The 27051-nt window shown below is 54.4% G+C and overlaps 1 protein-coding gene and 1 pseudogene across 4 annotated transcripts; one reads left to right on the top strand and one right to left on the bottom strand.

Moving 5' to 3' along the window:
• Positions 1 to 648, bottom strand: part of LOC129478580 (uncharacterized) — a 142159-nt pseudogene extending 141511 nt beyond the window's left edge.
• USP2 (ubiquitin specific peptidase 2) lies at positions 429 to 27051 on the top strand. Of its 4 annotated transcripts, XM_055273477.2 has the most exons (14): positions 429 to 691; positions 8171 to 8362; positions 8671 to 9485; positions 22001 to 22051; positions 22561 to 22684; positions 22875 to 22986; positions 23083 to 23193; positions 23380 to 23444; positions 23965 to 24068; positions 24156 to 24236; positions 24383 to 24461; positions 24628 to 24735; positions 24911 to 25031; positions 25343 to 27051. In XM_055273477.2, exons 3-14 carry the CDS (start codon positions 8712 to 8714, stop codon positions 25428 to 25430), a joined length of 1818 nt encoding a protein of 605 aa, XP_055129452.1. In that variant the 5' UTR covers positions 429 to 691; positions 8171 to 8362; positions 8671 to 8711; the 3' UTR covers positions 25431 to 27051. The 4 variants fall into 4 exon arrangements, with proteins under 4 accessions (XP_055129452.1, XP_055129451.1, XP_055129454.1 ...); XM_055273476.2 differs by lacking the exon at positions 8171 to 8362; XM_055273479.2 differs by lacking the exons at positions 8171 to 8362; positions 8671 to 9485 and having other exon boundaries at positions 433 to 691.

Raw genomic sequence — 27051 nt, 5'->3', positions numbered from 1 at the left:
CCTTCATTGACTCAGTGCCTCCGTTTACCCACTCAGGCACTCATCACTAATCACTGGTCCCATGGAAGTAAAATGAGCGGAGAGTGTCTTTGACAGTAGAGAAAAAGAGAAGAGGCTAAGAAACAGGACCTCCCCCAGCCCGGTGAGAAGGTGAGCGGGGGACGTTTAGCCTTCCCTAAAAACTGAAAGTTGATACGCCCCAGGGCTCAAGTTCCTAGCCTTCTCCCATGACCCCTCTTCTTTCCCAATACCTTCCAGCTGCCCCGTCGTGTGACATTCCAGTCCACCTCTGTTCCTGCTCCACCCCCTCCAAACTCGCGTGCTTTTCCTCCACGTGGTTCTCTGTGTATATCGGTTGCCTGGGAGACCCCAGCTGGGCCGGGCTCTAATGACGCCACAATAGGAACAAGCCAATAGCCGTGACGCGACTCAGTGACGCAAGACGCGGGGTGTGGCTCTGCCTGCCCAGGCGCAATGAGGCGGCTGCCCGCTGGGTGGCGCCGATTTCCCGGGGAGGTCCCTTATGGGCCCCTGGCAGAGGTGGGGGAGAGGCAGACATGAGCCGAGGTCGGGGAGCCCTCTGCGTCAGCCGGTGCTCACTGCGCCGCGCCAGCGCCAGCGCTAGCCGGGACTCACCCGCAGCTCCATGCTTGTGCCCGGTTCGATTCGTCCATCCTCCAAGAAGAGGCAGGTACGTGCCACCTGTCGGGGATCGGGGAGGGGATTCGGGGATCAGTGCCGGTTTGGAGCTCAGAAAGTAAGGTGTCCACGACAGCCTGGGCAGAGTGGGCACTAGAAATATAGGAAGAGAGCCGGCTGTGCAGTGGGCACTAGAAATATAGGGAGAGAGCCGGCTGTGTCTGCCAGTTGTGTGAGGGCTGCCTGCTGACAGCCCAGGGTGCCAGGAAGAGCCATCTGTGTGCTGATCAGTGTATTCTAAGGAAATGCTGCTTTGGCGGGCGGGTCCTCCTCGCTGTGCCCCGTGTATATCGGTGGTATGTGGCCCGAGAGCGACACTGACAAACCCCCTCCCCACGTGTGCGTGCAGCTCACTCGCTGCTCTTAAAGCTCGCCGGGCTGTATCTGGTCAGTTTGCTAAAGGGGGTTAGGAGCGGGGGGTGGGCAACAATTAAGCGGAAGGGGAGATTTTCCACCAATCTCAAACCAGAAAGAGGCAGCTTTGAAATTCTCACCAGTCCCAAACCAGAAGCAGGCACGCGGTGCTCCGAAGAGAGCAACTTCTCAACAGTCAAGGGAAGCCCTAGCCAACCCATTTTAGCCCTTCCCTGAAGAGTGAACATCCTACCTCCTGACCTGGCTGCCTTTAGAATGGGACTGAGCTGGAGGTAATGGTAGGGGCTGCTCACCTGCCCTGGAATGGGCATGAGAACATCCCCCAGATGGACCCCCGTAAAGCAGAGGAAAGGAGAGCTGATTGGGCTGAGGTCGAGGCAGGCCCCCTCCTCCGATGCTGTAGATGCATGTCAGACTGGAGACAGAATGAGGACTGGAATGAGGGCGTCCTCTGAAGTGCATCATCAGGACCTGGGCTGAGTCAGTAGCCTGTGCTAACACAGGGTGGAGGCACCAGGCTGGGTACTCCCAGTCCTCAGGGAGAGCCATCAAGAAACGTCCTGGGAGCAGACAAGTGCACCAAGGCCAGAGAGGCTAAGAACTCCGTTCCTTCCTCTTGTGACCCTGCCCAGCCCGGCTCTGTGGCCCTGGAATCCTGAGCCCTCCCACAGGTAGAGTGGAACCACCCCAGAGGGGCCAAACATTCTCCTGGTGGCCTGGGGGAAGCTGCGCTTGCTGTATTTTTCTAGACAAAGGGGGAAGGAGCCCAGATGGGCTTGGCCTTTCTCTGCTTGGTGGACTGGACATCTAGGAAGATGGCAAGCCTTGTTTGCCCTTCCCAGTTATGGGACATGGTCAGTTCAGAAAACCACGGGACTGTTCTCTGGCATTAGAAAGGCATACTTCCGGCCGGGAGCAGTGGCTCAAAGTGCAGTAATCCCAGCACTTTGGGAGGCCTAGGCGGGTGGATCACGAGGTCAGGAGATCGAGACCATCCTGGCTAACACGGTGAAACCCCGTCTCTACTAAAATTACAAAAAAATTAGCTGGGCGTGGTGGTGGGCGCCTGTAGTCCCAGCTACTCGGGAGGCTGAGGCAGGAGAATGGCGTGAACCCAGGAGGCAGAGCTTGCAGTGAGCCAAGATCGAGCCACTGAACTGCAGCCTGGGCGACAGAGGGAGACTCCGTCTCAAAAAAAAAAAAAAAGGAAAGAACACTTCCCCAGGAGTAACCTTCCTTTTCTCCCTAGGAAGGTTCACCTGGTAAGGCGCTATTACTATTAATACCACTAATTATAATAATAAGTGGAAGTATTCAATATAATCATCATTGTTTATTGAACTCTTACTATGGGCCATGAAATTTACAAATATTATTTTATTTAATCCTCACAACTAGATAGACCATTATTATTATTATTCCTGTTTTGCAGATTAAATAGCTAAGGTTCAGAGAACTTGTGACTTATCCACTATTCCAGAGCCAATAAGGCTAAAAACTAGCCTCCAAGCCCAGGCCTAGAAGTCCATTAGAAAAGAATATTGGACTGAAACCTGAGTACTAGTCCCCTTTCTGCTTCTCACTATCTGGATATGCCCTTAAGCAAGCTGCTTTCTTTCTCTAGGTCTACTCTATCTCAAAATTAAGAGTGGGGCTAACGGTATGGCTTCTTCCTATTCTCTAATTCTGTGACTGATTGCTCCGGAAAATCTACTTTCTCTGTATTTTTGTCTCAAGTTCCACCTCCACCCCTCTGTGCTCTTTTCAGTCCTCTCTCCTCTTGAATCTCCTGATTGTTCCCCTTCAAAATGCCCCCCCTTCCAAGAGTCCTCACAGACCTCCTTGGCTGGCACTGGCCCAAAAGGGCAGCCCCTCAAGGTGGGCACGCCACTGCCCCTTTAATTCTCCCGGGGCTTGGAATGCAAGTGAGTTGCACTCGCCATCTCTGCGAGTCTGCGAGGTCAGATAAGATACTATATATATCGGAGTCAGTAACCTGAGCTCCGGATTACCCAGCCCAGAGTCAGGCTCCAGCTTCTGGGCTTTCCACTGCATTCCCTGCCCTGCTGGGGAAGGAGAAGCCCCCAGCTCCCATCCGGTGCCCCTGGACACAGGTCAGTAGTTGCCCCTTTGGTATCTGAGCTTCTCTGGGACTCCACCTAGAGGAAAGACATCAGTGAATCTGGGAGAGCATGTGAGAGGCTACCCCACTGGGCCTGGTGGATGTCAGGGGCAAGACCAAAGGCTCCTCTGGAGGCTGAGAACAGAGGAAAGATGAGGCCCTAGAGGAGAAGCAAGGAGACCAGGGATCTCCCCTGGGGAGGGGGCACCCGGAGAGTACCTGGGCAGAGGTGCTTGGAAAAGAGAATTTAAGGATCCCAATACTGCCTGGAGGCCCATTTCTTTGCCTTGTCTTGGAAGTGTAGAGATCCCCACCCACTCACAACCCTAAATCAAGGAGCACCCTATAGAAACTGCCCTGGGCCCATCCACTTCTTCTCCAGCAGTCAGGATTCTTGCCTTAATCTCCAGTCTTTTTATCTTACCTCCTTCCCTCCCCCAGCTCTTGGGTAACTACTGGGAGCATAAGAAAGAGAAATGGACCCAGATTCCCTTGGATGACCCCCTGCCAGGGCAGGCAAGAGGATTAGGCTGGTGGATCAGCAGGTGCTAGCCCTGATAGACAGAGCCTAGTGACAGGCTGGAGGGGAAACGGCCAGCCCAGGCCCTGGGGCCTGAGAAGAGTAGGCAGAGTTCAAGGACTGTTTGAGCATAAATATGCCCTCGCCCCCCCATCCCCTACTCTACCCATGTCCTCTACACCTGCCAGGATTCCCTCATCCCATCCTCCAGGACCAGACACTTGTGCCCAGATAGTACAGCAGGTGACCCAAGCAGCTGGGAGGCAGGGCCAGGGTGCAGATGGAAGGAGACAGGGCCCCCTCTCACCCGCCTTGTCCTTCAAGGTCAGCACATTCTGATGCTGTTAGCAAGTGGCTTTAGGAAGCTCTGAGGTCACCACTGTGGAGGCTCCCAACCACCTGTCAGGACTGGCTGGGACTCCCCACTCACCTTTTCTGGGCACCTGAGTAGAAGGGAAGAGACTTAACCCTGTTTAGCCATGCTTCTGAAACTCAGCTAGAGGTTCTCTATCCAGGCCCCAGTAGCAAAGCAGGCTTTCACTCCAAAAAGCCAAGCAGATCTGGGCAGAGAGACGCCATGAAGGTTACTGGGATGTGGGGCATCACCCATCCCCTGCCCCCAGGGCCAGGAGTGCCTGGAATTCCTGGGGAGCAAGTCCCTCCCCTGGCTGGGCAGGTTAGGGAGCCCTTCACGTGAGCAACAGGAAATGACAGTGGCTGAAGCAAAGGGGTTGGCTGCCCCAGGGGGATGGGGTTCATTTTAACCCCTGACTCACCCAGCATGGGTACCTTGAAGAGTGGGCCAAACTGCAGCCAGGGTAGGAGGCTAGGAACTTGCTCATAACCAGGCCAGGGACCCAAGGCCCCGAGCTGGGGTAGATGCTGGTGCCAGGGGACACGCAGGGGCTTGGCACAGTGGGTGAAATGGAGGCTTCCTGGACCATCTCGCGGCCGATCAGTATTGTTCTGGGGCTCGAGTTGCGCCTGGCTTCGCTTTCATTCACCTGCAATGGAAAATCCAGAGGACTGCTCCTGCCGGAGTCTGTACACCCCATGCTGTTGCTGGATGGTGGACACCTGGATCCTGTCGTGGCCCTTCCCTCAAACCCCACCCACAGGTCCCAGTCCTGACCTGTCCCATGGAGAGCCAGGGAAGAGTGAAGCATGGGTCTGGGCTTCAGGCCAGCTATAGCAGACAGAGCACGAGTCCAGCCCATCTCTGCCACTGCTCCCAGTGTGACTTTGGGAAATCCACATCACTCCCAGCATTGCCAATTTCCTCATCTGCAAATGGACATGATAATAGCACCTACCGCTTAAAGGAGTCGGAAGGATTCAGTGAGTTAATACACTGTGTGCCAAGCCTTAGTGCAGTTTTAAGCTTTAATAACTTCAGAAATACAAATGCTAAAAACTTCATTTGAAAGTTTCCATATTTAAATTTCTTGTATATTTATTTTTTAATTGTGAATGTTTAATTTTAATTTAATTTAAATAATTTAATCTGTCCAAAGAGGTGTGTAACTTGGAGACATTTATGTCTGAAAGAATCCCAGCTTAAACCCGCACTAAGACTTTTTGGGGTGCTCTGTGTATGAAGCACACCTAGAAGAATGCGTCACATGGCAAGGGCCGATGAGAGCTGATGTGAGGCTGCAGAGAAGATGGACTCAGAAGCTGCATGTGAAGTACTCAACATGGCTGGGCCTGGTTCAGAGGTGATCAGCACCAGCCGGCTGGGGTGACAGCTGCTTGGCTCAGATGTCCTGACAGGAAGCCCAGTGCCTCTGTGCAGAGGAACACTGCTGCACCTCCCAGGAGAGGGAAACTGAGCAAAGTGACAGGAATCTCTGACAGAGAAGGAAGGGTCAGGACACCTCAGTGAAGATGGCCAGGAGGAGGAGCTGGGCAGGGGACTGCCCCCATTGTCCAACGTGGCGGACACCTGGGGAGGTGCTGCCTGGAGCTGCGTGCCTGTACTTGCCAGCTCTGGGTAAACAGTGAAAGGAGCTGGGCAGCAGGGGCCCCCGTATTGGGCAGGGAGGGGTATGGGGGATCCCAGCCAATCGGCTTGCCTCCCACTGCCCCATGAAAGGGCCATTCAGTTCAGGCTGTTCCTGTGGCAACAGGGAGACTCACAGCCATGTGAGTGCCCGTCCTGTCCCTATCTTGCGCAGCAAGACTCCGGCCAGGGCCCCAGCCCGCTCTCCTGCCCATAGTGCATTCTGTGGCCTCCAGGGACAGCTGTGCAGGTAATGCCAAGCGGCACCAACCCAGACTGTGCTTTCACCTGGAAGGTGCTAGGACCTTTGAGAGTGAAACTGGGGGTTGTGGGAGGGGAGAGACATGTGGAAGGCCCTGGCCCCAGTAGGAACCCTCTCCCCAGACATGGGAACTGTAGCTAGATGTCAGAGCTGAGAGGCAGCTTCCATGGAGTATTAGTGATGGCATGACTCCCAGGGCTGCTGGGAGGAGGTGGAGGGGTCTGGCAATCACCTGCCAGATGGGAGGGAGAGTGGGGATTTGGGAGCCCTCCTGGGAATCTGTGGGCCAGAGGTGTGGCCCCACCTCCGGCTCCAAAGCCTTTCAGAGCTGTCTGTCCCTGTCCTCTGGACCTTGTTTGGCCCCAGCACTTCTGCGTCATCAGCAGGGCCAAGGGATGTCACAGGCTTGGGGCGCTGCCCGCAGAATACCAATTCCCTGAGAGCCTTACTGTGGGGGAGGGGGAGGGAGAGCTGTGGGGAGGAGCCATGAGCTCATACCCTTGTTGGGGGGGTTGTATCTGATTGGCTGCCTGGTGTCCCAGAGCCCAGCTCCTGAGACCTGGAGTCTCTTTGACTTTGCATTATTGATGGAGTTCTCCAAAGCAAAATAGAGCAGGACTGGGCCCCCACCCCCACCCTGTGCCTCTGTCTGTCTCTCCCCCTATGGTTTCCCTCTAACGCTGTGTGACATCATCCCCCAGTTACCTTTTCCTAGAAAGGGGTGAAAGTTGTGCTGGGCACAGTGGGCAAAGGAGTGTACATGAAGGGCCAGGGGCCCCCTGGGTGCCAGGTGGCAAAAGGGTAGACAGTAAGATGGACCAGGCCTTTCTGATGTCAGCCTGGACTGAAAACTGCTGGAGTTCTGAGGCAGGGTCAAGGAATGCTTTTCCGGGCCTATATGGAAGCCACCTGCTCATCTCTCACCCCTGTACCTACCCCAAAGCCTCGTGTGGACTGGGATTCTAGAGCTTTCTGCCAAGTCCTCGCATTTGGGGTTTGGCACCAGCTCCTCTCTGCCCTAATGGGCTGGGTTGCCGAGCCAGTGTCTGCTGAGTGGCCAGATGTCTGCCCACTGCTGCTTCTCTCGCTGGGGGCTGCAGGGGGAGGCCTGGCATCCCAAGCTGAGGCCAGAGGCTGGCCAGGCTGGGAGAGAGCCAGCCCTGATATTATCATAGACCTTCAGAGGGTGGAGCCATGCTGCCTCGCAGTAGCTGGGGGAGGAGATGGTAACCACTGTCATTGTGGAGCCTTTCACATGTTGTTCTCATTTATTCCTCACAACAGCCCTGTGAGGTAGGAATTATGAGGATGATGGTTTTACTCATTTACAGATGAGGAAGTTGGGGCTCAGAGAGGTTACATGACTAGTGCAAAATCACCCAGCTAGTCCATCACAGTGCAAGTCCCATGACTCTGAGAGTCCTGGATGGCTCTGCTTCCGTCCCCCTAGAAAGCCCCCCAAGAGCCCCTGATGCCCTTGGGGAAAGGCGTCTGACCCTACTTGCTCCTCTGCCACTCCAGCTCCATTGGATACAGGCTGCACGTTTACAGTGATGGAAGGCCTCTGGGGGTCCCCAACTGACCCTAAATCTGACGCGGGGGTGGTAACTCAAGGTTAAATGGAAAGAACACTGGCCAGGATTTTAAAGACCTGGATTCCAGTCCTGGCTCTGCTGGTGTGTGGCCGGGGGCAAATAAGCATCACTTTTCCCATCTGTATAACAGATAGATTAAAAATCATGATGCTCTGGGGCTCTCAAAGCTCCACATTCAGCAGTGTCTGTGTTCCTTCACTAGACCCTCCCCAGCTGCAGGACTGGAGCAGGGAAGGACTGGGAATGCCACCTGCAGTGCAAGATTTGGGACTGTAGGGGGCCCCCTTTGCACAAGCATCGCCAGAACCAATTTGAGATCCGTGTTGATAGAGGAACCCTGTGTTGGTAGAGGAACTCTTGGGAGGTCACAGGACCCTAACTCCACTTACAACAGAAGCTTAGCTCAGTGAAGTGAGTGTGCCTCACTGTGGGACCATGCAGCAGGTACTAGTGTCTGGGGAAAGGGTCTGGAGACCACGTTCTGGCCCCTCGTTGTTGCATGCTCACTCATGGCCTCCCCTGCCCACCCACATCCCATTACTTCCTCCCCTGAGCCTCCTTGGCCTCACAGGGGATCTGACCAAATGATCTTCAGGTCATTCCAGCACAGATAGTCTAGGATTCCAAAAAGACACCTGCTCATCACATAAGTCAGAAGGGACAGAAGTGGTCTTAACTCCTGAAATATCCAGCATTCTCAACCCAGGGGTTGGTGGCATCCCCCCAGCTCAAGAGTTTCTGCAGATGCTGAGGCAATGGGATTTGAGCTGGAAGACTGCACGGCTTGGTGAGCTGTGGAGGTTGGGTAGCCCCTGCTTGCGTGTTTGAGTCTTTGAATGGCCAGGATACACTGACTCTCTGTGTGGCATATAAAAGCCACCTCATCCCTCGCACTCTCACCGAGGTGTGAACACACAGGTGCAAGCAAGCCCCTGTGCACACCTGCATGCATGTGTGTTTCTCAGCAGCCAGCCTGCCTCTTGTGGAAATGGACTGGGAGCTCTGAGGTTCTGGCCCAGCTGGGGATGGGGAGCGGGTCTGTGGGAGCCCGACACCTGGCAGGGCCCTCTGACAACTACTGTCCTTGTCTTTCAGCCCATGAGGCTCCCAGTCCCTACTAAGTGCCGCCCTGAAGGATGTCCCAGCTCTCCTCCACCCTGAAGCGCTACACAGAATCGGCCCGCTACACAGATGCCCACTATGCCAAGTCAGGCTATGGCGCCTACACCCCCTCCTCCTATGGGGCCAACCTGGCCGCCTCCTTACTGGAGAAGGAGAAACTTGGTTTCAAGCCGGTCCCCACCAGCAGCTTCTTCACCCGTCCCCGTACCTATGGCCCCTCCTCCCTCCTGGACTATGACCGTGGCCTCCCCCTGCTGAGACCCGACATCACTGGGGGTGGTAAGCGGGCAGAGAGCCAGACCCGGGTTACTGAGCGGCCTTCAGGCAGTGGCCTCAGCGGGGGCAGCGGATTCCCTTATGGAGTGACCAACAACTGCCTCAGCTACCTGCCCATGAATGCCTATGACCAGGGGGTGACCCTAACCCAGAAGTCGGACAGCCAATCAGACTTGGCCCGGGATTTCTCCAGCCTCCGGACCTCAGATAGCTTCCGGATAGACCCCGAGAACCTGGGCCGCAGCCCCATGCTGGCCCGGACACGCAAGGAGCTCTGCACCCTGCAGGGGATCTACCAGGCAGCCAGCCGCCCTGAGTACCTGGTCGACTACCTGGAGAACTATGGTCGCAAGGGCAGTGCATCTCAGGTGCCCTCCCAGGCCCCTCCCTCACGAGTCCCTGAAATCCTCAGCCCAACCTACCGACCCATTGGTCGCTACACGCTGTGGGAGAAGGGAAAGGGTCAGGCCATTGGGCCCAGCCGCTCCAGCTCCCCGGGAAGAGATGGCATGGTGAGTTTACCCTTGGGGACCGGGGATGGGCTGGGGAGGCAGCCACTGATGGAGAACAGCCAGGCTGAGGGCTCGACTCCCAACCTGACTGATGATTGACAGCAGCCGGTGGCTGCTCCTGGTGGAGACAAACAAGAGAAGTCATCCTGGCACGTCTGGTGCCCCTGGGGCTCCGTGCCAATGGGAGGGGCCTTCCCACTCTGCCTAGAAAGCCCACTCAGGGCCTGTGCACTCGAGGATAGTCCAGTAGTGTTCTCAGGAATGCTCTGCTGCGCCCAATGAACCACTCTTCTCACCTTCTCCTTTTCTATGTGACATGCCAGTGTCTCCTTCAGGCCTTGCCCCAACCTGGGCTGGATGCAGGGGGCCCCAGACTACCAGTGCACCCTGTGGCAGTAGGGCCTCCTTGCTGTGGTTGGGTCTTCCCTCTTGTGCAGGCTTTATTCCCTAGCCCCAAGGCCTGGCCTTACATTTGGACATAAGACATCAGGGGAAGAAGACTCTCCTCTGAGTGACACTGGCATACTCAGGACCAGGGTATCAGACAGCAATGCTTATCATCTGGCTTTGGACAAAGTAGGGGAGAAATTTTTATCTAGGGCTTGAGACAATCCAATACCTCTATTCCAGCCCTGCCTCAGCTGGAATGAGGGAAGAGGCTCTGCTGGAGACTGACCAAGGGCTGGCATGGCCTTGCTCACAACTAATCCCTGCACACGCCTCTCTTGGGGCACTGACGACATCTGCCTTTTCTGTAGTTATTAGTGTGCCCATTAGGTGGCAAGCTCTCAGAGGAGGAAAAAGAAATCCTATCTCTAGATCCCCTGCCACGTGCCTCCCACAATGGGGGCTGACCTGCTGACTGCATGGATGAATGGATGGATGGATGGGTGGGTGGTGGGTGGGTGGATAGGTGGGTGGGTGGATACATGGGTAGGTGGAAGGTGGACAGATGGACAGGCAAGCATATGGGCAGAAGGGCTGGGTGCTGTGTCTCCTCCATTACCTTATGTACCCCTCCCTACTCCTAGGACAAGTATATTTTGAAAACAACAGTGTGCCACAGCAAGAAATGCTGCTTGGAGGGCTGATCCAGACAAATGCAGCAGGGGTTCAGGAATAGGGGCAGGACCTTGAAGCTTGCATAACTAAAGGTCTTGAGAGAGCAACTTTGGTAATATGACTTAGGGAGTCTTGGCTTTGTTGTGCCATCTGTGAAGTGGCACAGGAGATAGAAATGCTGGTGCCTCCCAGAACATTCAGAACTTGACAAGGCAGGGCTGGATCCACTGTAGAAAGGAGTGGAGAAGAGACATGTGTCACGACAGAGCTGGCCTGGCGGGGAAGTATCAGCTCTCAGGGGGCCGCGTGCTGGGCTTGGAGTAGAGCAGGATTCACTTGGACTCAGCTGGTGCTGTTCAACCCCGGGGCAATTAGAATATGGCACTCCTTGGAGGGGCTTGGGTCCTAGAAGCCTCTGCGGGGCTCCCTCCCCTTGTTCAGAAGAGAAGGGTTGTTTCACGGTCAGCAGTGCTCCTTAAAGTGGGGTCTGCAAACTGCCTGTGTCAGAGTCACTGCAGGGCTTAACGATTCATCCAAACCCACTGAAGCAAACTCTCCCAGGATGGGGCCTGGGAAGCTGCTCTTTCCACAAGCTCTTTGGGTGATCTCTAGGCATGCTGAGATGGAAAACCTCACCACAGACTAAACTACAGACCCACCCTCAGCCCCAACCATGAGAGCGGTATTCCCCTTACTGGGGGTCAGATTCCACTGGGAATTTGCCTCCTCCCCACACAGGCATGGCCCAACCCTCCTGGGAGTCTGCCGCCCTCCACCTCTCCAGAAGGGACAACCCTGGCTCCTCCCCCGGCTCCAGGGCCAAGGTGAAGGGAATTTTGAGAGAGGACCTCAAAGAAGTGGCAGATTGCCCTGGGAGAAACTCAGCCACCCTCATCCAGAAGCAACTCATAAGGCACTTTAGCCGGGAATGCCCTGCAGTTGAGCTAGTGTTTCATGCTGAGCTCGTGCCCCAGAAGATACTGCCAACCAGCAGAGGCCTCTCCAGGGTCAATAGTACAAGACCTTTATTTAACCTCACCCTGATCTCTCCACCCCTCTTATCCTCATTTCCTGGAGCAGAGTGCATCTTGCTGAGGTGAGAACAACCCTGCTCGTGGGGCCTGGACCACTTCTTTCTAAAACTGAGTCCAATTTCTTTCTAGATCTCCATCTGGGGATCTTGCCTTCTGAGGCACTCATTTGTGGTGCTCAGCTTACTAGCAGTGTGACCTCAGATAGGTCCCTTAGCTTCTGAACCTGTTTCCTCCTCTGTAAAATGAGTGATCATAGTTCCCACTTCATAGATTACTTGAGGAATGAAAAGATAATGTATGTGAAAGTGACTGGCATGTTGCTTAGTAAATGTTAGTCCTCCTTGTACCCTTCCGGTGCTTTGGGAGGCAAGAGATGTGTGCGAGCAACAGTCCCTGCCCTCAGTGCCTTCACAATTCACTTAGGGAAATAAGTTTGTTTTGTTTTGTTTTTTTGGAGATGGAGTCTCGCTCTGTCTCACTCAGGCTGGAATGCAGTGGTGCAATCTCGGTTCACTGCAACCTCCACCTCCTGGGTTCAAGTGATTCTCCTGTGTCAGCCTCCCAAGTAGCTAGGACTACAGGCATGCACCACCACACCAGGCTAATTTTGTATTTTTAGTAGAGATGGAGTTTCACCATGTTGGCCAGGCTGGTCTCTAACTGACCTCAGGTGATCCACCTGCCTCCGCCTCCGCCTCCCAAAGCGCTGAGATTACCACACCTGGCCGAGAAATAGGTTCTTAAATAGGTACAACGGGAGGCAGCCCTGGGTGTTCTTGAGTGTCACAGGTGGAGGGAAAGGGAGAGGTCATCTGAGGCTGGGACGGGCTGCTCGTGACCAGTGGAAGGAACAGTTGGCCTCTCTAACCTTGGACACCTATCAGCTGGGCTGTATTTCCTAGACTATAAAAGGGAACAATCACGCCTGCCCTGCCCACCTCACAAGCATGCCATGAGGCTCAAAGCAAATAATGAAGGTGGAGGAATGTGAAATCAATAAAATGTTGCAAAAGAGGTCATTTAAACTTAAGGGGGGAAAAGAGATCATAGAAAGGCGGCATTTGGCAGCTGACTAGAGTAGGAACCCCCCCCCCCACCAACCCCGTGGGAGAAACAGAGGTTAAAAAAAAGTACATCCTGTGTCCCAGGGGGTTCTCAGGGTAGCTGACTGGAGCTACAGCTGGCATTCATTAAGGGAGGTCAACAGCAGGCTGTGACCAGGGAGAACAGTTCTAGCCAGACTTCTTTCCCTCATTAACAGTAACAGGCAACACGAACTTTGAATATCACAGACTCAGCTGAGCATGAGTACAGAGCTGGCGGGGGATGGCAGGGGGCACCACATAAATTCAGAATTATCCCCTCCCCATGCTTGTGTAAGCACCAACAAAATGCCAGGCCAGGGGGGCGCAGCTCAGCACTTGTATAACGAAGGCCTCCCCTGAGACTCCACCTTCCGCTTAAAATGCAGACAGAGAGGAGGAACAGTGATGGTGGAAAAAAAGCGTTCACTACCCCCAGTGGGGACTCCAAGCCAGCTCAGGTGGTTCAGCCCTGCAGAGAGCCAGGAGCCCCAGTCCCAACCCTGTCATCTCCCCACTCCGCCCCACCTCTCCTGTTCCCGGGGTCTATGGAAGGACAAGCTGTTCCCACTGAGCCCTGCCAGGGCTGCGCTTTAACCCCTACAATCCTTCCTAATCCCCCTCCGCTCCACCCCTCCAGCTGCTCCTCCCTAGCCCTGGCATTCTGCCTGCTGGCCTCTGCCCAGCCCTTGCCCCGCCCTGCCCAGGCCACCCTCTCCTCTCCCCAAGAAGGGCCAGGGGTTGGCCCAGGGCCTTCCAGAGCATAGTCAGCAAGCTGGGCACCTGCAACTCGGACGTAGAGCCAGGGCCGAGGCTCAGAGTCTGGCCCAGCCTATTCTCACCCACTCAGTCTCTTCCACACCCTTGCCCTCTGCTCTAGGACCTGTTTCTAGGAGCAAAAGGTCTGGGAAACTGAATACCTGGGTCCTATTTGCCACTGGGGCTGCTGACTCATCTTCTGAAGCCTTGGGTTCCAGCTGTTCAGTGACAGGGAGATTATATAAGCTGAGGTCATGTGATTTTTCCCTCGGGTGGGACTTTGGACTTGAATGCTGCCCTGCAGTGAGCGGAGGTTACTCCAAAGAGAACAAATTGCGGATAGCAGGGGCTGTCCTGGAGCTCCTAGGTGAGAAGTACAACTCGCCTCTCGTCCCTTGTGTTCTCGCTCCGTTCACGCAGCCACACTGGCCTGCATCCCTGCTGCCTTGTTTGTCCAGCTTGGCAGCCTGAGATCCTGGGGTCTGTCCTCACCTACTCCCACCCTGGGATCACTCAGCCACCCTGAGGAGATTGAACTTCCTGAGGTCATGAATCTGTGTTGGCAGCATGAGAAGGTCACTAAAGGACCTTAAGCCAGAGAGGCCCCTTGGCCAGGAGCTGTACTAGCTGCTGCGAAGGAAAGGGCAGTGGCTTTGCGGTTTGTGACTAGAATCAGCAAGACACTGATGTCTCCATCCCTTGCAGACCGGCTGTGGGCTGTATCCCGGCTGTTAGCCTTGGTGCTGCCTTATCCAGGCTCAATTTCTCAATCGGTGCCCAGCACCATCCTCCCGCCTCCTCCTCCACCCCCACTCCAGGATGTCTTCATGAGTTAATGTGGTGCTGGGGTGGGGCTCAGCAATGCAGAAGTTAATCCAAGCCTGGCAAAATGTTCCTTGCCCCTGGGGGAGCCGCTCCACTGACCACCAGCTGCAGAAATGAACATCATGTTCAGAGCCCAAAGCTGCACACGTGGCCCCTTGTACTCTCTCACCTCAATACATACATAAAACTAGCACCCCAGACAGAGACATATGCAAAAGAAGGAGGTGTGTGGGCCTCTGGAATCCAGCTGGTTCAGGCCAGACTGCCTGGGCTCAAAGGAGCGCAGAGCTTTTGGCCTCTTGGGGTCCACGTCATGCAGGGAAGCAGACCTTCCCACAGAGAGTGGGGAGGATGGGCTGACCCTCTCTCCCCAAGGTGCACTGTGGGGCAAAAGCCCAACCCCTAACAAGGACTCAGAGCCCCTACCTTTTCATCCATCAATCAATCAGGCCACCGGTCTATCCATTTGCGGTGGTAATCGCAGGCACGTGCTGGGAGCCAGGCTTTAAGACATGTGCCTTAGCCCCAGCAGTGTCACCAAACCCTGGCCTAAGCTGCCCACGCAGATCTGAGAGAAGCAGGATACTCTCAGTCCCTGCCCTCATAGAGCTAGCCCTGACTTTCATTTATATCACTCCATCTCATGCCAGGAAGGATTTAAGGTGAAAAAAATTACTTATCCTACAGGGGAAGCAGGCCAAGCCCAGGTTCTGAGGAACGGCAGTCAGGATGCAGAAATGAGCCCAGCTCAGATTAGCTTAGTGTATTTGAAGCACAGAGTCACTGAGCCAGAGCCAGATTCAGATGCCAGAAGCCTCTATCCTTTGTATCCATCCCACTCCAAGAACGGCAGTGAAGAGAAAGGGTCTCACAGAGACCTGGCTGGCCGAGAGATGAGCCAAGGTCCTTTGTGGCCGTGTCCTGCAGCAGTCAGACCTGCTTGACTAGACTGGACCCTGTGTGAATTCTTTCCCCCCACCCTAGACTTCTCAAAGTGCTCCCACGCTAAAGCTTTCTGCATCTGGCCCTCCCTGCTCCTAGCAACCCCTCTAACCTCCTAAATCCCAGGGAAGAGGGAGAGCAAGCTGGCAGAACACCCAGATGTCCTGGGTGGGAGTGCTTACATCACTGTGTCTAAGTCATAGGGAAACAGGCCAAATGCTATAGTGGGTGAGCACCTCTTGGGCAGGTCCCCCCAAGCCCAGCAGCACATGTGTTCAACATGCAAACCAGACTCACACCCCACCCTCTGAGGCTTAGTGGGACTCCCAGGATTCCTAGCAGAGCCTGGTCTGGCCCTCTTTAGAGACAAGATCAACACCATTAAGAACCCACTAAGAGAACCCACAACCCTGCCCTTGAGGAGGTTTCAGTGTGCTGGCAAAACCATGACAAGCCACACACAATCTAAGAGCATTTATAGGACGCTTTGAAACACTTATAAAACAAAGATAAACATATTAAGATAAATTAACACCATGCAAACTGAATGCACATAGACTGAGGATATGCAGTAATGGAGAGTTTAGAGATGGGTGGAGTTAATTAGGGAAGGCTTTTGGAACATGCAAATTTTAGGCAGAATTTACAAGTAGGTAATTGGCAGAGAGCAGGAAGTACATCCCAGAATTTCCGTTAAAAGCGTGGGTTTTGCTGTAAGACAAAGCCCCACATTGTCATTTATTAATTCTGCAGTTCTGGAAAGTCATTTGACCGCTCTAGGCTTAAGGTCCTTCACCTATAAAATAGAGGTAATAGGCCGGGCGTGGTGGCTCACACCTGTAATCCCAGCACTTTGGGAGGCTGAGGTGGGCGGATCACTTGAGGTCAGGAGTTCATGACCAGCTTGGCCAACATGGTGAAACCCCGTCTCTACTAAAAATACAAAAATTAGCCGGACATGGTGGTGCACACCTGTAATCCCAGCTACTCGGGAAGCTGAGGCAGGAGAATTGTTTGAACCCGGGAGGCGGAGGTTGCAGTGAGTCGAGATGGTGCCACTGCACTCCAGCCTGGGTGACAGAGCAAGACCCTGTCTCAAAAAAAAAACAAAACAAATAAAATAGAGGTAATAGTTACTACAGCATGATGTTATAGAAATTAACTGGGATAACACATATAAAACCCTTAACCCAGCGCCTGGGATCTAATAAGTACTTAATGAGTGGCAGTTTTGGTTTTTCGGCAGAGGATAAGCACAGGCTGGTTGACAGCAGTGGTCAGAGAAGACTGAGGGTGGTGGGCCTGTGGACAAACAGCCTTAGAGAAAGGCTACCTGAGGCTTCGGGGCTGGATGCAAGGGCAGGTGCTCTAGTTGCTTCAGGACAGAAGAGTGATGAGATCAGATGCAAACATTGCTTCAGATGGTGTAGGGCTGGCTTGAAAGCGTTTGGCTGGAAAGGAGGCTTGGAGAAAGGCTGCTGCAGTTTGTCCGGGGTCCAGGTTCAGTTAGAGTCTGGGTGAGGACAGTGACTGTAGAGATCACCACTCCTCACTTGCCCACTCTCACTGATCACAAGCAGACTGCCTGTGGTTCCTGTCCCCTGCCCCCTCCTCCCACCACACTGCTGGCACACAGGGGAGGGGACAACTGTCCCCATCTCTCTCTCATTGGCATGAAATTGCTGCTTTGTCGGTGACCTAGGGTACCGCCATACGTGTGTCCTGGACACAGTCCCCATGTAGCTGCGGTCATGTGTGCGTGTACATGTGGGGATGAGCACACCAGAAGGAACAGAAGGAGCCCACAGATGAGTAACAGCATACACTGCTGCTTCTTGGAGTATTTTTAAATGCTAAAAATACTGGCTAAAAATAGCCAGCAAGCTCCAAACAAGATACTTTCTCTAGGCAGATTCGTGAGCTTCCCTGTTAGGTGGAGGGGTGGAGCATCAGAAACGAAACCTAAAGACCCCTTATCTTTCAGCATGGCTGTGCTTAAGGCCAGAGTAGAACACTCGCCCCATGCCAGCTGAGCGCCTATTTCCCCACTATTGTATTGCTTTCTCCCCAGCTCCCCAAAACAAGTCAAATTTGATAATGGGAGAGCTGGAGCTGGGTAATTGGTTAGAAGAGACCAGAAAAGGTTCTTTTCAGGAGCCAAATGAGAAGGTGACCTATGGGACCTTATAAAATATGAGCACTGCCTCTCTTGAAAGAGGTCAAACAGGACTGTTTTGAGGAGGGCAGCTCAGCCCCTAGGCCGTGAAGGTCTACCTTCTTAACCTGGGCCCATTGACCTCCACACACTGCATGAATTTGGGGCTTCAAGAGGGCCTGAGTACCGCCGGAACTCTAGACAAAAGTTTGTGCATATACGTATTTCGCCCTGAAGAGAGAAAAGCTTTCATCACGTTCTCAAAATGGTTTGCAGCCCCCTCAAGAGTTAGGAAGTGTAATGGTGCCTTGGGGGAAGCTCACCCGGTTGACACTGGGTCTTGGGGAGACGTCCTCTGCGGGCCCCAAAGATCACTTATCCTGAGCTGAGCCTCAACCCCGAGGCCGGCCAGGGCCTCCAGGCTCCGGTCCTGCCTCCCCCGCGGGCCTGCCTGGCCGGGGGTCAGCGGGCTGGGGGCGCCGAGGAGCGCGGGGAAGGCAGGGCGGGGCGGACCGACCTTGCCGCCTCGTTCGGGTCCGCGTGCCGGCGCCGGGGGCGGGGCGGAGGCGAGGTGGGGCGGGGCTGATGGGCTGGCCCCGCCCCAGCGCTGACGTCGCGGGGCCCGAGGCGCCGGCGGGGCCGCCAGTCGGCCGGAGCGCGAGAGCCGGGACCCGGGCGGTTGGCGGCGCACGCCGGGGAGGTTGAGGCGGAGGAGCGCGCGTTCGGGCCCCGCGGTAACGGTTACCTCCGGGCGCCGCGGACACTGTCCTGTGGCGGTCTCGCCGGCCTCGGCGTCCGGACTGTGGCACCGCGCGGGGACTCCCCCCGCGCCCCCGCTGCCAACGTTAAGCGAGGGCCAAAGCCCGCCGCCTGCCCCCCAGCATGCGCACCTCGTACACCGTGACCCTGCCCGAGGAACCCCCCGCCGCCCCCTTTCCCGCCCTCGCCAAGGAGCTGCGGCCGCGCTCCCCTCTCTCCCCGTCCCTGCTGCTCTCCACCTTCGTGGGGCTCCTGCTCAACAAAGCCAAGGTACGCGGGCCCTTTTCCGGGACCCCCGCGCCAAGGGCCTGGGGTCCCGCCTTTTCCCTGGCCTCTGCCCGCCACGCGCCCCTAGGTGAGGGGACGGATTCTTCCCAGCCCCCACTCCTCCTTTCCCAGGGTCTCCTGGCAAGGAATGCCCCCTCCCCAGGTGATCGCACGCTTACTCGTGGTCCCCTCCCCGGGTGGAGGTCCGAGGAAGTCCCCCTTGCCCCCTCCCTCTCGGTGGCACCAGCCACCAGGTGGTGGCTCTTGGCCTCTCAATTCCTGGCACCTATCAGGACAGGTGCAGGAAAGCATAACCTTGACTGGGTCTCGATCGGTGTGCGAGGGCAGCACGCTGGACCCTGCCAGGGTACTCCTCCGAGGCCAAACCCCGGCGAAGAAGGCTGGGCAGAAAGGGGCCGCCTCCCCTTCACTGTCCACCAAGGGCTCTTTCCCAAGGGTTGGTGACGGGGGTCCTTTGACCCTGTGAAGGGCAGAGGAGGTGCAGACAGGTGACAGAGGGCAACTTCCCCTTCTTTCCGTCCTCTCCATTTATGCAGCGGGCAGCGGGTCCCTCCGCGGAAGCAGCCCCCAGGGGAATGCCAGGGCCGAGGCTGGGCGCTGCCCGCCTGGGGAAGGGAGAAGGGGCCCGAGCTTGACAGGTCTTATGTAACAGGCACCAGCTCCCGTGCTGGCAGTGCGTGCCCTGCCCCGTGCCAGGGCCACACCAGGCTTCCTAGCTGCAGCCAGGACTTGGGGCGACCCTCACCACACAGGTGAGGTAGGTGGGAAAGCCCTTGATTGGGGTCTTAAGTGTGAAGACACAAACCTCGGCCTCTCCTACCGAAGGGTGCCCAGATGCTACCTCTGCATTAACCCAGGCAGGGCTCTCCTGAACCCCCGCTCCTCTCCTCTAGAAGGTGAAAGCTGTCTATTTGCTGATGGTGGAGATGCCATCTGCTCCCTGCAACAGTGCTTGCTACTGAGTCAAAACTAGGTTTGCTGATGGCTGAGTGGAAGGAAGACTGGGTCCAAACTTTCTCAACTCTTTGCACATGTGTCCCAGCATAACACCTGGGGTCATTTCCTCCTCTGGCTTTCGCCGAAAGAGGTTGGCTGTGCAGGGTCTCCCACCTTCTGCAGTTCTAGCCCCTTTCTCCCTGTCGACCCTGAGGTAGGATTGTTTGTCCTGTAAGAAAGGTCACTCTGGGGACATTTTATTCCCCTTTGAAATGAAAAGTGCTGACTTTCCCTGGAGCTCCTGATTTCCTATTCTTGGCAGAAGAATATCTGGCTGGGCATAGAGCAGCCCTGCTCCCCCTCCTCTGTCGCCCCCACTCCTGTTATCCACCCGCCTTCTACACAGAGCACCTAGAAATTGGCATGTGGTTTTGAGCTGAGGAAATTTTAGACAAAGGCATCAACCCCCACCCTAAAACATAACAACCAAGGGTCCTAACGATGCCTTAAAGGAGCTTCTCCCATCTCCCCATCCCCCAGGCCAATAGAGGGGTTAGATCCTCAAGAATAGTAATCGTGGGTGACGAAGTGTCCTTCGTGCCCCTCACTGCTGGGTCAGAATTAAGTGTCAACATCTTAAAACACCACAGGAGTGCTTCTGTAGACAGATGACTCCGTTTTCCCATTTCCCCACCCCCATTAGCGCTGAGTGACTGTTGTCTCAGCTGAGGGCCTGCTTTGGTGAACATTGACACGGTCACCAGTGGTAGAATGCTTTCCCCTACAGCCTGTTTAGACAGATGTCATCTGAGGCACAGGGGCTAAGAACTAATAAAGCACTGCCAAAAATAGACGTAAGGGTGGGCATTCTGTTGTGGGCAAGCTTTAACATTTAGTTCCGAGTGGGCAACATGGAGACTTTTGCAGCGTTTCACCAATTCTGGAAAATGCTGAGAAGGTCTTTGTCCCAGGGAATTATCTCTGTTGCGGCCCTCTTGCTGACTGTCAGTAAGTCAGATTCAGATGTTGTATGGGGCCATATACTGCCAGCCCTAGCCAAGTTCTCTAAGGATGCTTATATCCCACCTGCTGCCAATTGGCCTTTCTCTCTAGCTGCAGGTTTAAACTGGGTCTCTTTTCTGGGTATATTTTTCTTCCCTACCTGTTAGTGCTAGCCCTGACAGCTGGCCAGGAAGGGATCCTCTTACTTGTGGGATCGGTAAGGCAGTTCTTGAGAAAAGCCCTCCTTCAGCCTGCTCCTCCCCCACCTACCCCCCTCCCCCGCCAGCTGACAACCTCATGGGCTTTGAGCTGCTGACAGCCTCATAGGCTGTCAGCACACGGCATGAGTAATTTTAGCTGAGTTATTTCAGGCTCCTGTTCTGATCAGGGCTGAGCTGGCCCCACGCATGCCCCAGTGTTGCTCCAGAGTTGCCTGCTCCCAGTCCCCTCCCTGAAAGAGGGGGTGGCAGACTCATCTGCAAACTGTTTCTTTAACCCTTTGAGCCTGAAGGTTTTCTGACTCCTTGGAGATATGCCCAGGATTAGCCAAGAGACCTTGACAAATAAGCTCAGAGTCCTCGATCCAGCACCTGTTCTCTCTCCAACCCCCTCACCCGCCTCCGCTATAGGGCCAACAGCTAGAGTGGCAATTTCAGCCAGGCCCTTGCCTCTGCAGGCCCAATCTGCCATCTCCAGGATTCCCAGCCAGTGGCCAGTCAGGATGTTGAAACCTGAGCCAGGCAGGGAGGATTCTCCCAGCCTTTAATCAGCCCTTCGGAGCTGAGCTCAGCTGGAAGGAATTCCACCTGTCTCTGGCAATTCAGAATGGCAGGCTTACTTGAGTTTTTCCCAAATGAAGATCGAAACTCAAGGTGTTCTGTTGTTTTAACTTTTCAAAACCTCCTCAAAGTGTCTATTATGAGAGCTACTTTATATATTGGACTTCTAGGAGTACAAATATAGGTCATTTGAGATAGCACCTGGATTTGGGACTCGAAATTTCTTATAGTAAGGAGTCAATATGTACCAAATATATGAATTCCTAGTCTCCACTGTAGCAGAGAATGGAGAATAACATAAATATGGGGGGCAGGGAGATACATAGTCAATACACACTCAGTAAAGTAAAGCCCTGAAGAATATTTTTGTTGGTTGTTGAAAATAACAGGCATTTAGGCAGGGCGCAGTGGCTCACGCCTGTAATCCCAGCACTTTGGGAAGCCGAGGCGGGTGGATCACCTGAGGTCAGGAGTTCAAGACCAGCCTGGCCAACATGACGAAACCCTGTCTCTATTAAAAATACAAAAAATTAGCTGGGCATCATGGCACACACCTGTGGTCCCAGCTACTCGGAAGGCTGAGGCAGGAAAATCACTTGAACCCACGAGGTGGAGGTTGCAGTGAGCTAAGATCGTACCACTGCACTCCAGCCTGGGTGACAGCGTGAGATTCTGTCTCAAAAAAAAAAAAAAAAGAAAGAAAAAAGAAAAGAAAATAACAGGCATTCCTCAATCCTCTTTCCTACAGAGTACATAGATGGGTAAAGTTGAAGAAAGAATATGTGTGGCCTGCTGCCTGTGGCTCCAGCTGGTTAGAAAATTGCACGAGAGAGCCCAGCACAGGCCTAGCATCTTTGCTTCCACCTTATTGCCATATGTTCTTTGCTTACAGAATTCTAAGAGTGCCCAGGGTCTGGCTGGTCTTCGAAACCTTGGGAACACAGTGAGTTCTTCCTGGCCTGCTTCTTCCCCAGGCCCACCCCCTACTATCCTGACTGGAGCCATCTAACCAGAATCCCCTCCTGGTTGTGGCTGACTCCCTACCCGTTCAGCCAGTTGGCACTTGCCCTTCCTGGCTGTGTTTCACAGAATTGCTAGGCTGTGCTTTACCCACCCCCAGCAGGAAGCACTGCTAAAAAGGAGTTGCCCTTTTACCCATCAGCCTGCTCCTCTCCTGGATCATTCCCCTAAAGGATGCCCATCACTTCCCACACACTTCTGTCCCTTTTGTGCACCTCTATAGTAAATAGCCAATTATGTCACCTATGCCTGGAGTGGGGGTTTGCCTCACTTCACCCCTTTCACTTATGAAAAGAGGAACTTGAGGCTATGAAAGGATAGCCTCCTGTGAAAGGATTCTAGGTAGATGAACCAGAGAGCCTCTGGTAGTAAGTAACACAGGTGAAGATGGGACTCTCGTCTCCCCACTGATTACCTGGTCATCTCTTGCAGTGCTTCATGAACTCAATTCTGCAGTGCCTGAGCAACACTAGGGAGTTGAGAGATTACTGCCTCCAGAGGCTCTACATGCGGGACCTGCACCATGGCAGCAATGCACACACAGCCCTCATGGAAGGTGAGGGGCCCTCTGTCGTGTGCCCCTGCCTACCCCCGGATGCTCCTCCACTCCACTGGGGCTGTTCTAGGTGTTTTGTCTTAGACACTCCTATCCTGTCTTTCTCTGCTTGCTTTTTGTTGGGATTCTAGTTTCAGAGTTTCTTACAGAAAATATCTCAGCTGTCCTGTACACTCTCTCCTTCCATTAGAGTTTGCAAAACTAATTCAGACCATATGGACTTCATCTCCCAATGATGTGGTGAGCCCATCTGAGTTCAAGACCCAGATCCAGAGATACGCACCGCGCTTTGTTGGCTATAAGTAAGGGCCTTGCAGACATGTCCTCTCAGGTGGGTGGCAGTAGGAGCAGGTTCTTAGGACAAGAGGTGTTGCTCACCCTCCTTCCTTTGGATTCAGTCAGCAGGATGCTCAGGAGTTTCTTCGCTTTCTTCTGGATGGGCTCCATAACGAGGTGAACCGAGTGACACTGAGACCTAAGTCCAACCCTGAGAACCTCGATCATCTTCCGTAAGTAAGAGGAGAATGCTGTGGGGAAGCAAAACTTTTGTGAACTCGAGATTTTTACCCACCACTTTGGGGTTAATGATTTGGGAATAATCTGATTTACTTTTGAAGATGAAGGATCTAGATTGACAGACCCTTAAACTTAAGTTTCCAGCTTTGACCCAGTTGTTGTCTCTCTCTGGTTCCCAGTGATGACGAGAAAGGCCGACAGATGTGGAGAAAATATCTAGAACGGGAAGACAGTAGGATCGGGGGTAAGCGCATGAAAGGGAAGATGCCTGTTTTCACTGTTGCCTGCTCTTGCCTGAGTGGAGCATGAAAAGCCCTAAGAATCACTCTCCCGGGGAAGCCTGTTTCTGCCCGGTGTCCAACAAAGCAAAGCAGGAACAGCAAGAAAGAAGATGCTGTGCAGGCTGGGCGTGGTGGCTCATGCCTGTAAACCCAACACTTTGGGAGGCCAAGGCAGGTAGATCACCTGAGGTCAGGAGTTCAAGACCAGCCTTGGCCAACATGGCAAAACCCCATCTCTACTAAAAATACAAAAATTAGCCAGGCATGGTGGTGGGCACCTGTAATCTCAGCTACTTGGGAGGCCGAATCAGGAGAATCGCTGAACCCAGGAGGCAGAGGTTGTTGTGAGCTGAGATTGCACCACTGCACTCCAGCCTGGGGGACAGAGCAAAACTCCATCTCAAAAAAAAATAAAAGATGCTGTGCAGAAGACCATGCTCTACTTCCTGTATTTCAGCATCTCATGGCCTTCTCTTCCCCCAGATCTGTTTGTTGGGCAGCTAAAGAGCTCCCTGACGTGTACAGATTGTGGTTACTGTTCTACAGTCTTCGACCCCTTCTGGGACCTCTCACTGCCCATTGCTAAGGTATGCACCCCAGTTGCCCACCTTGTTGAACTCCCTCTCCTGTCCTTCCATGTTGACCTCTGACCTTTGCTTTTTTCCCCTTCCCAGCGAGGTTATCCTGAGGTGACATTAATGGACTGCATGAGGCTCTTCACCAAAGAGGATGTGCTTGATGGAGATGAAAAGCCAGTAAGTCACCCTTCGGTAATAGCAAGAACAAATTTCCATGGGACCTATTGGGAAGCGGCTGATACCAGCAGATCCAGCTGAGGAGTGACTGGATTGGGGCCCACTGACTTCCCCCACAGGTTCTTTCTCTTTGTCTTGTCTCTCAGACATGCTGTCGCTGCCGAGGCAGAAAACGGTGTATAAAGAAGTTCTCCATCCAGAGGTTCCCAAAGATCTTGGTGCTCCGTATCCTTAAGATCCATCAGGGCTGGGACATGACTTTCAAGGGTAACTGATGACAAGGGGCCCGTAGGTGAGGGGAACAGTCGGAAGAAACGGACCGTGTAGGCTTTCCTTTTGTTGTCTGCCCTTCTGCATTGGTTTGACTATCCTTGACTCACGTCAATGCCAGATCTGAAACGGTTCTCAGAATCCAGGATCCGAACCAGCAAGCTCACAACATTTGTGAACTTCCCCCTGAGAGACCTGGACTTAAGAGAATTTGCCTCAGAAAACACCAGTGAGTATCTTTGAGTAGGCAGGGCAGAATGAAGACGCAGGTGTGCAAGGCCGGAGGGAGGGCAGGAGGAAGGGGAGCTGCCAGCACCAGCTGCTGAGAGACCCAGAAGGAGAGGCTGGAGGGAGGAAGTCGGGGCAGGGGCGCCTCAGGGGCTTGACAGCTGCCTCCTCCTCAGACCATGCTGTTTACAACCTGTACGCTGTGTCCAATCACTCCGGAACCACCATGGGTGGCCACTATACAGCCTACTGTCGCAGTCCAGGGACAGGAGAGTGGCACACTTTCAACGACTCCAGGTGAGAGCCAGGGCAGGGCCGGAGCCCCTGGCTGTAGCTACCCTCTCCCCAACCCCCCTACCCTCCCCCCACTCCCCCACCCTCCCCCTATCCCCCACCCTTCCTTCACCCCCCTCCCCCCAACCCCCAACCCCCCTCCCACCCCGGCACGGCTTACACCGAGAATGGATGGGAAAGTTTAGGGCCACGAAGCCGCTGCCCGTGGGGAGGCTCCCTGAAAGGCCGGCTGGCTTCGGGGGCACGGAAAGAGGCCGGCGCGGGGTCTCCGGGTCCTGCCCCCTCTCCGGGCTGACTCCCCGCTCTCTCCGCAGCGTCACTCCCATGTCCTCCAGCCAAGTGCGCACCAGCGACGCCTACCTGCTCTTCTACGAACTGGCCAGCCCGCCCTCCCGAATGTAGCGCCAGGAGCCACGTTCCTTCTCCCTTCCCCGTGGTGGCCTGGCTCCCTAAGTTTTTTAAAAAGACAACAACAACAACACCACACAAACCTGACAAGAGAAAAACAAACCTGAAGCTGCTGAGCAGGAGTGGATGCAGCCTGGTCAGGGTCTGGAGCAAGGAGCCGGGCGTTCCTGAGCTGTGGCCCGGCAGGGAAGATCGCCTGGACGTGGAGCCAGCGTCGCCCCGTGCCCTCGGCGTCTCCGTTTGCATTTGTAAACTTGTGGTCTTCCTATGTGTCAGAAACAACCGCGTCTGTGGGGAGAAGACCCTCGCTGCGCCGCTTCCCGCCGCAGCGCCCGCGCCTCCGAGGGGACAGCGCCCTCTGGAGCTCGCTGGGAGCATCGCCGCCTGGACGCCCGCGCCGCGGAGGAGCAGGCGCCCATCTCCACCCGCACCGCTCGCCCGTCCAGAGCCATGAGCCAAGAGCCCTCTTCACGCTGCTAACTCCGGGGGACAGACGAAGGGACATCTTTGGAAAACGCTGGTTTTGGTTTTTAAAAAGCCCAACTTTTTTTTTTAATTTCCATAACGAAAGTGTTCAGACTGGAGTGCTCTCCTTCAGGCCTCTTCATAGCTGGGTCATTGCACTGGTCCTTTTATTGTTTTTCCAAGTACAACTTTTCTAATGCTAGCCCCCCATGGTGCTAGGTGGGCGTTGGCCAGGCCCCAAGCACAGCCACAGTAGACCTGGGATCTAAAACAAGTTTCTTTTTGGGGGTTTGGGTTTCTTCTTTTTTTTTTTTTTTAATGTTTTGAATGGAATTTAGTTGCCTCCAAGAATTGTGCCTTATAGCATTTGGGGACCAGGGGGTAACTGCCCCTCCTGAAATATCCCTCAGCCTCTTCCCTTTTCCCCAGTGCTGTGTTCAAACCCGCCCGGGAAAGGGATCCTGCCCTTAGCCCTGGCTCGTTGTGCATTGCAGTGAGGCGAAGAAGAAAGCAGGTAGATTCCTTCCGACAGGGCATCAAGTTCTTCCCGCCCACGTCCTCTAACCCACCCCTGGTCTACTTCCCAGCTGTTTGAAGGATAGCACAAGCCCCTCGTCCCTAGAGCTTCTCTCCCTTTTATTTATTCTCTTAACATCCCTTTCCCTCTGGCCTTCCCTGCCCCCGCCCCCTTCTCAGAGCCTCCTAGACAATAGGCCCTTTGGACCGAGTTTCTCAGGGATGCCCAGGCAACCCCTCAGCTCTTCTTGGCGTTGGTCTCCAGTCCTGCCCTGGGAGTGGAGCCTGGGTATTTGGGGACATCTTGCCTCAGTTGTATGGTTCTTTCCTGTGGGCTCAATTTTGCCCTATATAGTTGGATAAAACTCTGTGCTATCCTAGAGAGTAAAGCTGTTCACCCACACAGCTGGGCCTGGCTTGTGCCCCGCGGAGCCTGGCACGTTCCAGGCTCCTAGGAGGAGGCATCAGAGAAAGACACCCTGAGTTTTACTGGCCTGACACCCTTCTCCAGAGAAGACCTGTGAACCTGAGCCCAAGGGCAAGTGTACACTTGTTTACTGTGTAAGCAAGAGTAGAAGAATGTCTAATGTACAGTGGAACCTTGTACAGAATAAATAATAGCTTTGAGAAATCA

Source organism: Symphalangus syndactylus, chromosome 3 (assembly GCF_028878055.3).
Source record: "Symphalangus syndactylus isolate Jambi chromosome 3, NHGRI_mSymSyn1-v2.1_pri, whole genome shotgun sequence".
In the NCBI taxonomy this organism is placed as follows: Eukaryota; Metazoa; Chordata; class Mammalia; order Primates; family Hylobatidae; genus Symphalangus; species Symphalangus syndactylus.
This window is presented reverse-complemented; position numbering and strand designations above follow the sequence as displayed.

Coding starts and splice junctions, on each gene's coding strand:
- USP2 (XM_055273476.2), top strand. CDS start 8,712: ATGTCCCAGCTCTCCTCCACCCTGAAGCGCTACACAGAATCGGCCCGC. Junction 22,685..22,874: donor ACACACAGCCCTCATGGAAG/GTGAGGGGCCCT, acceptor TCCTTCCATTAG/AGTTTGCAAAACTAATTCAG. Junction 24,069..24,155: donor TCTCACTGCCCATTGCTAAG/GTATGCACCCCA, acceptor TCCCCTTCCCAG/CGAGGTTATCCTGAGGTGAC.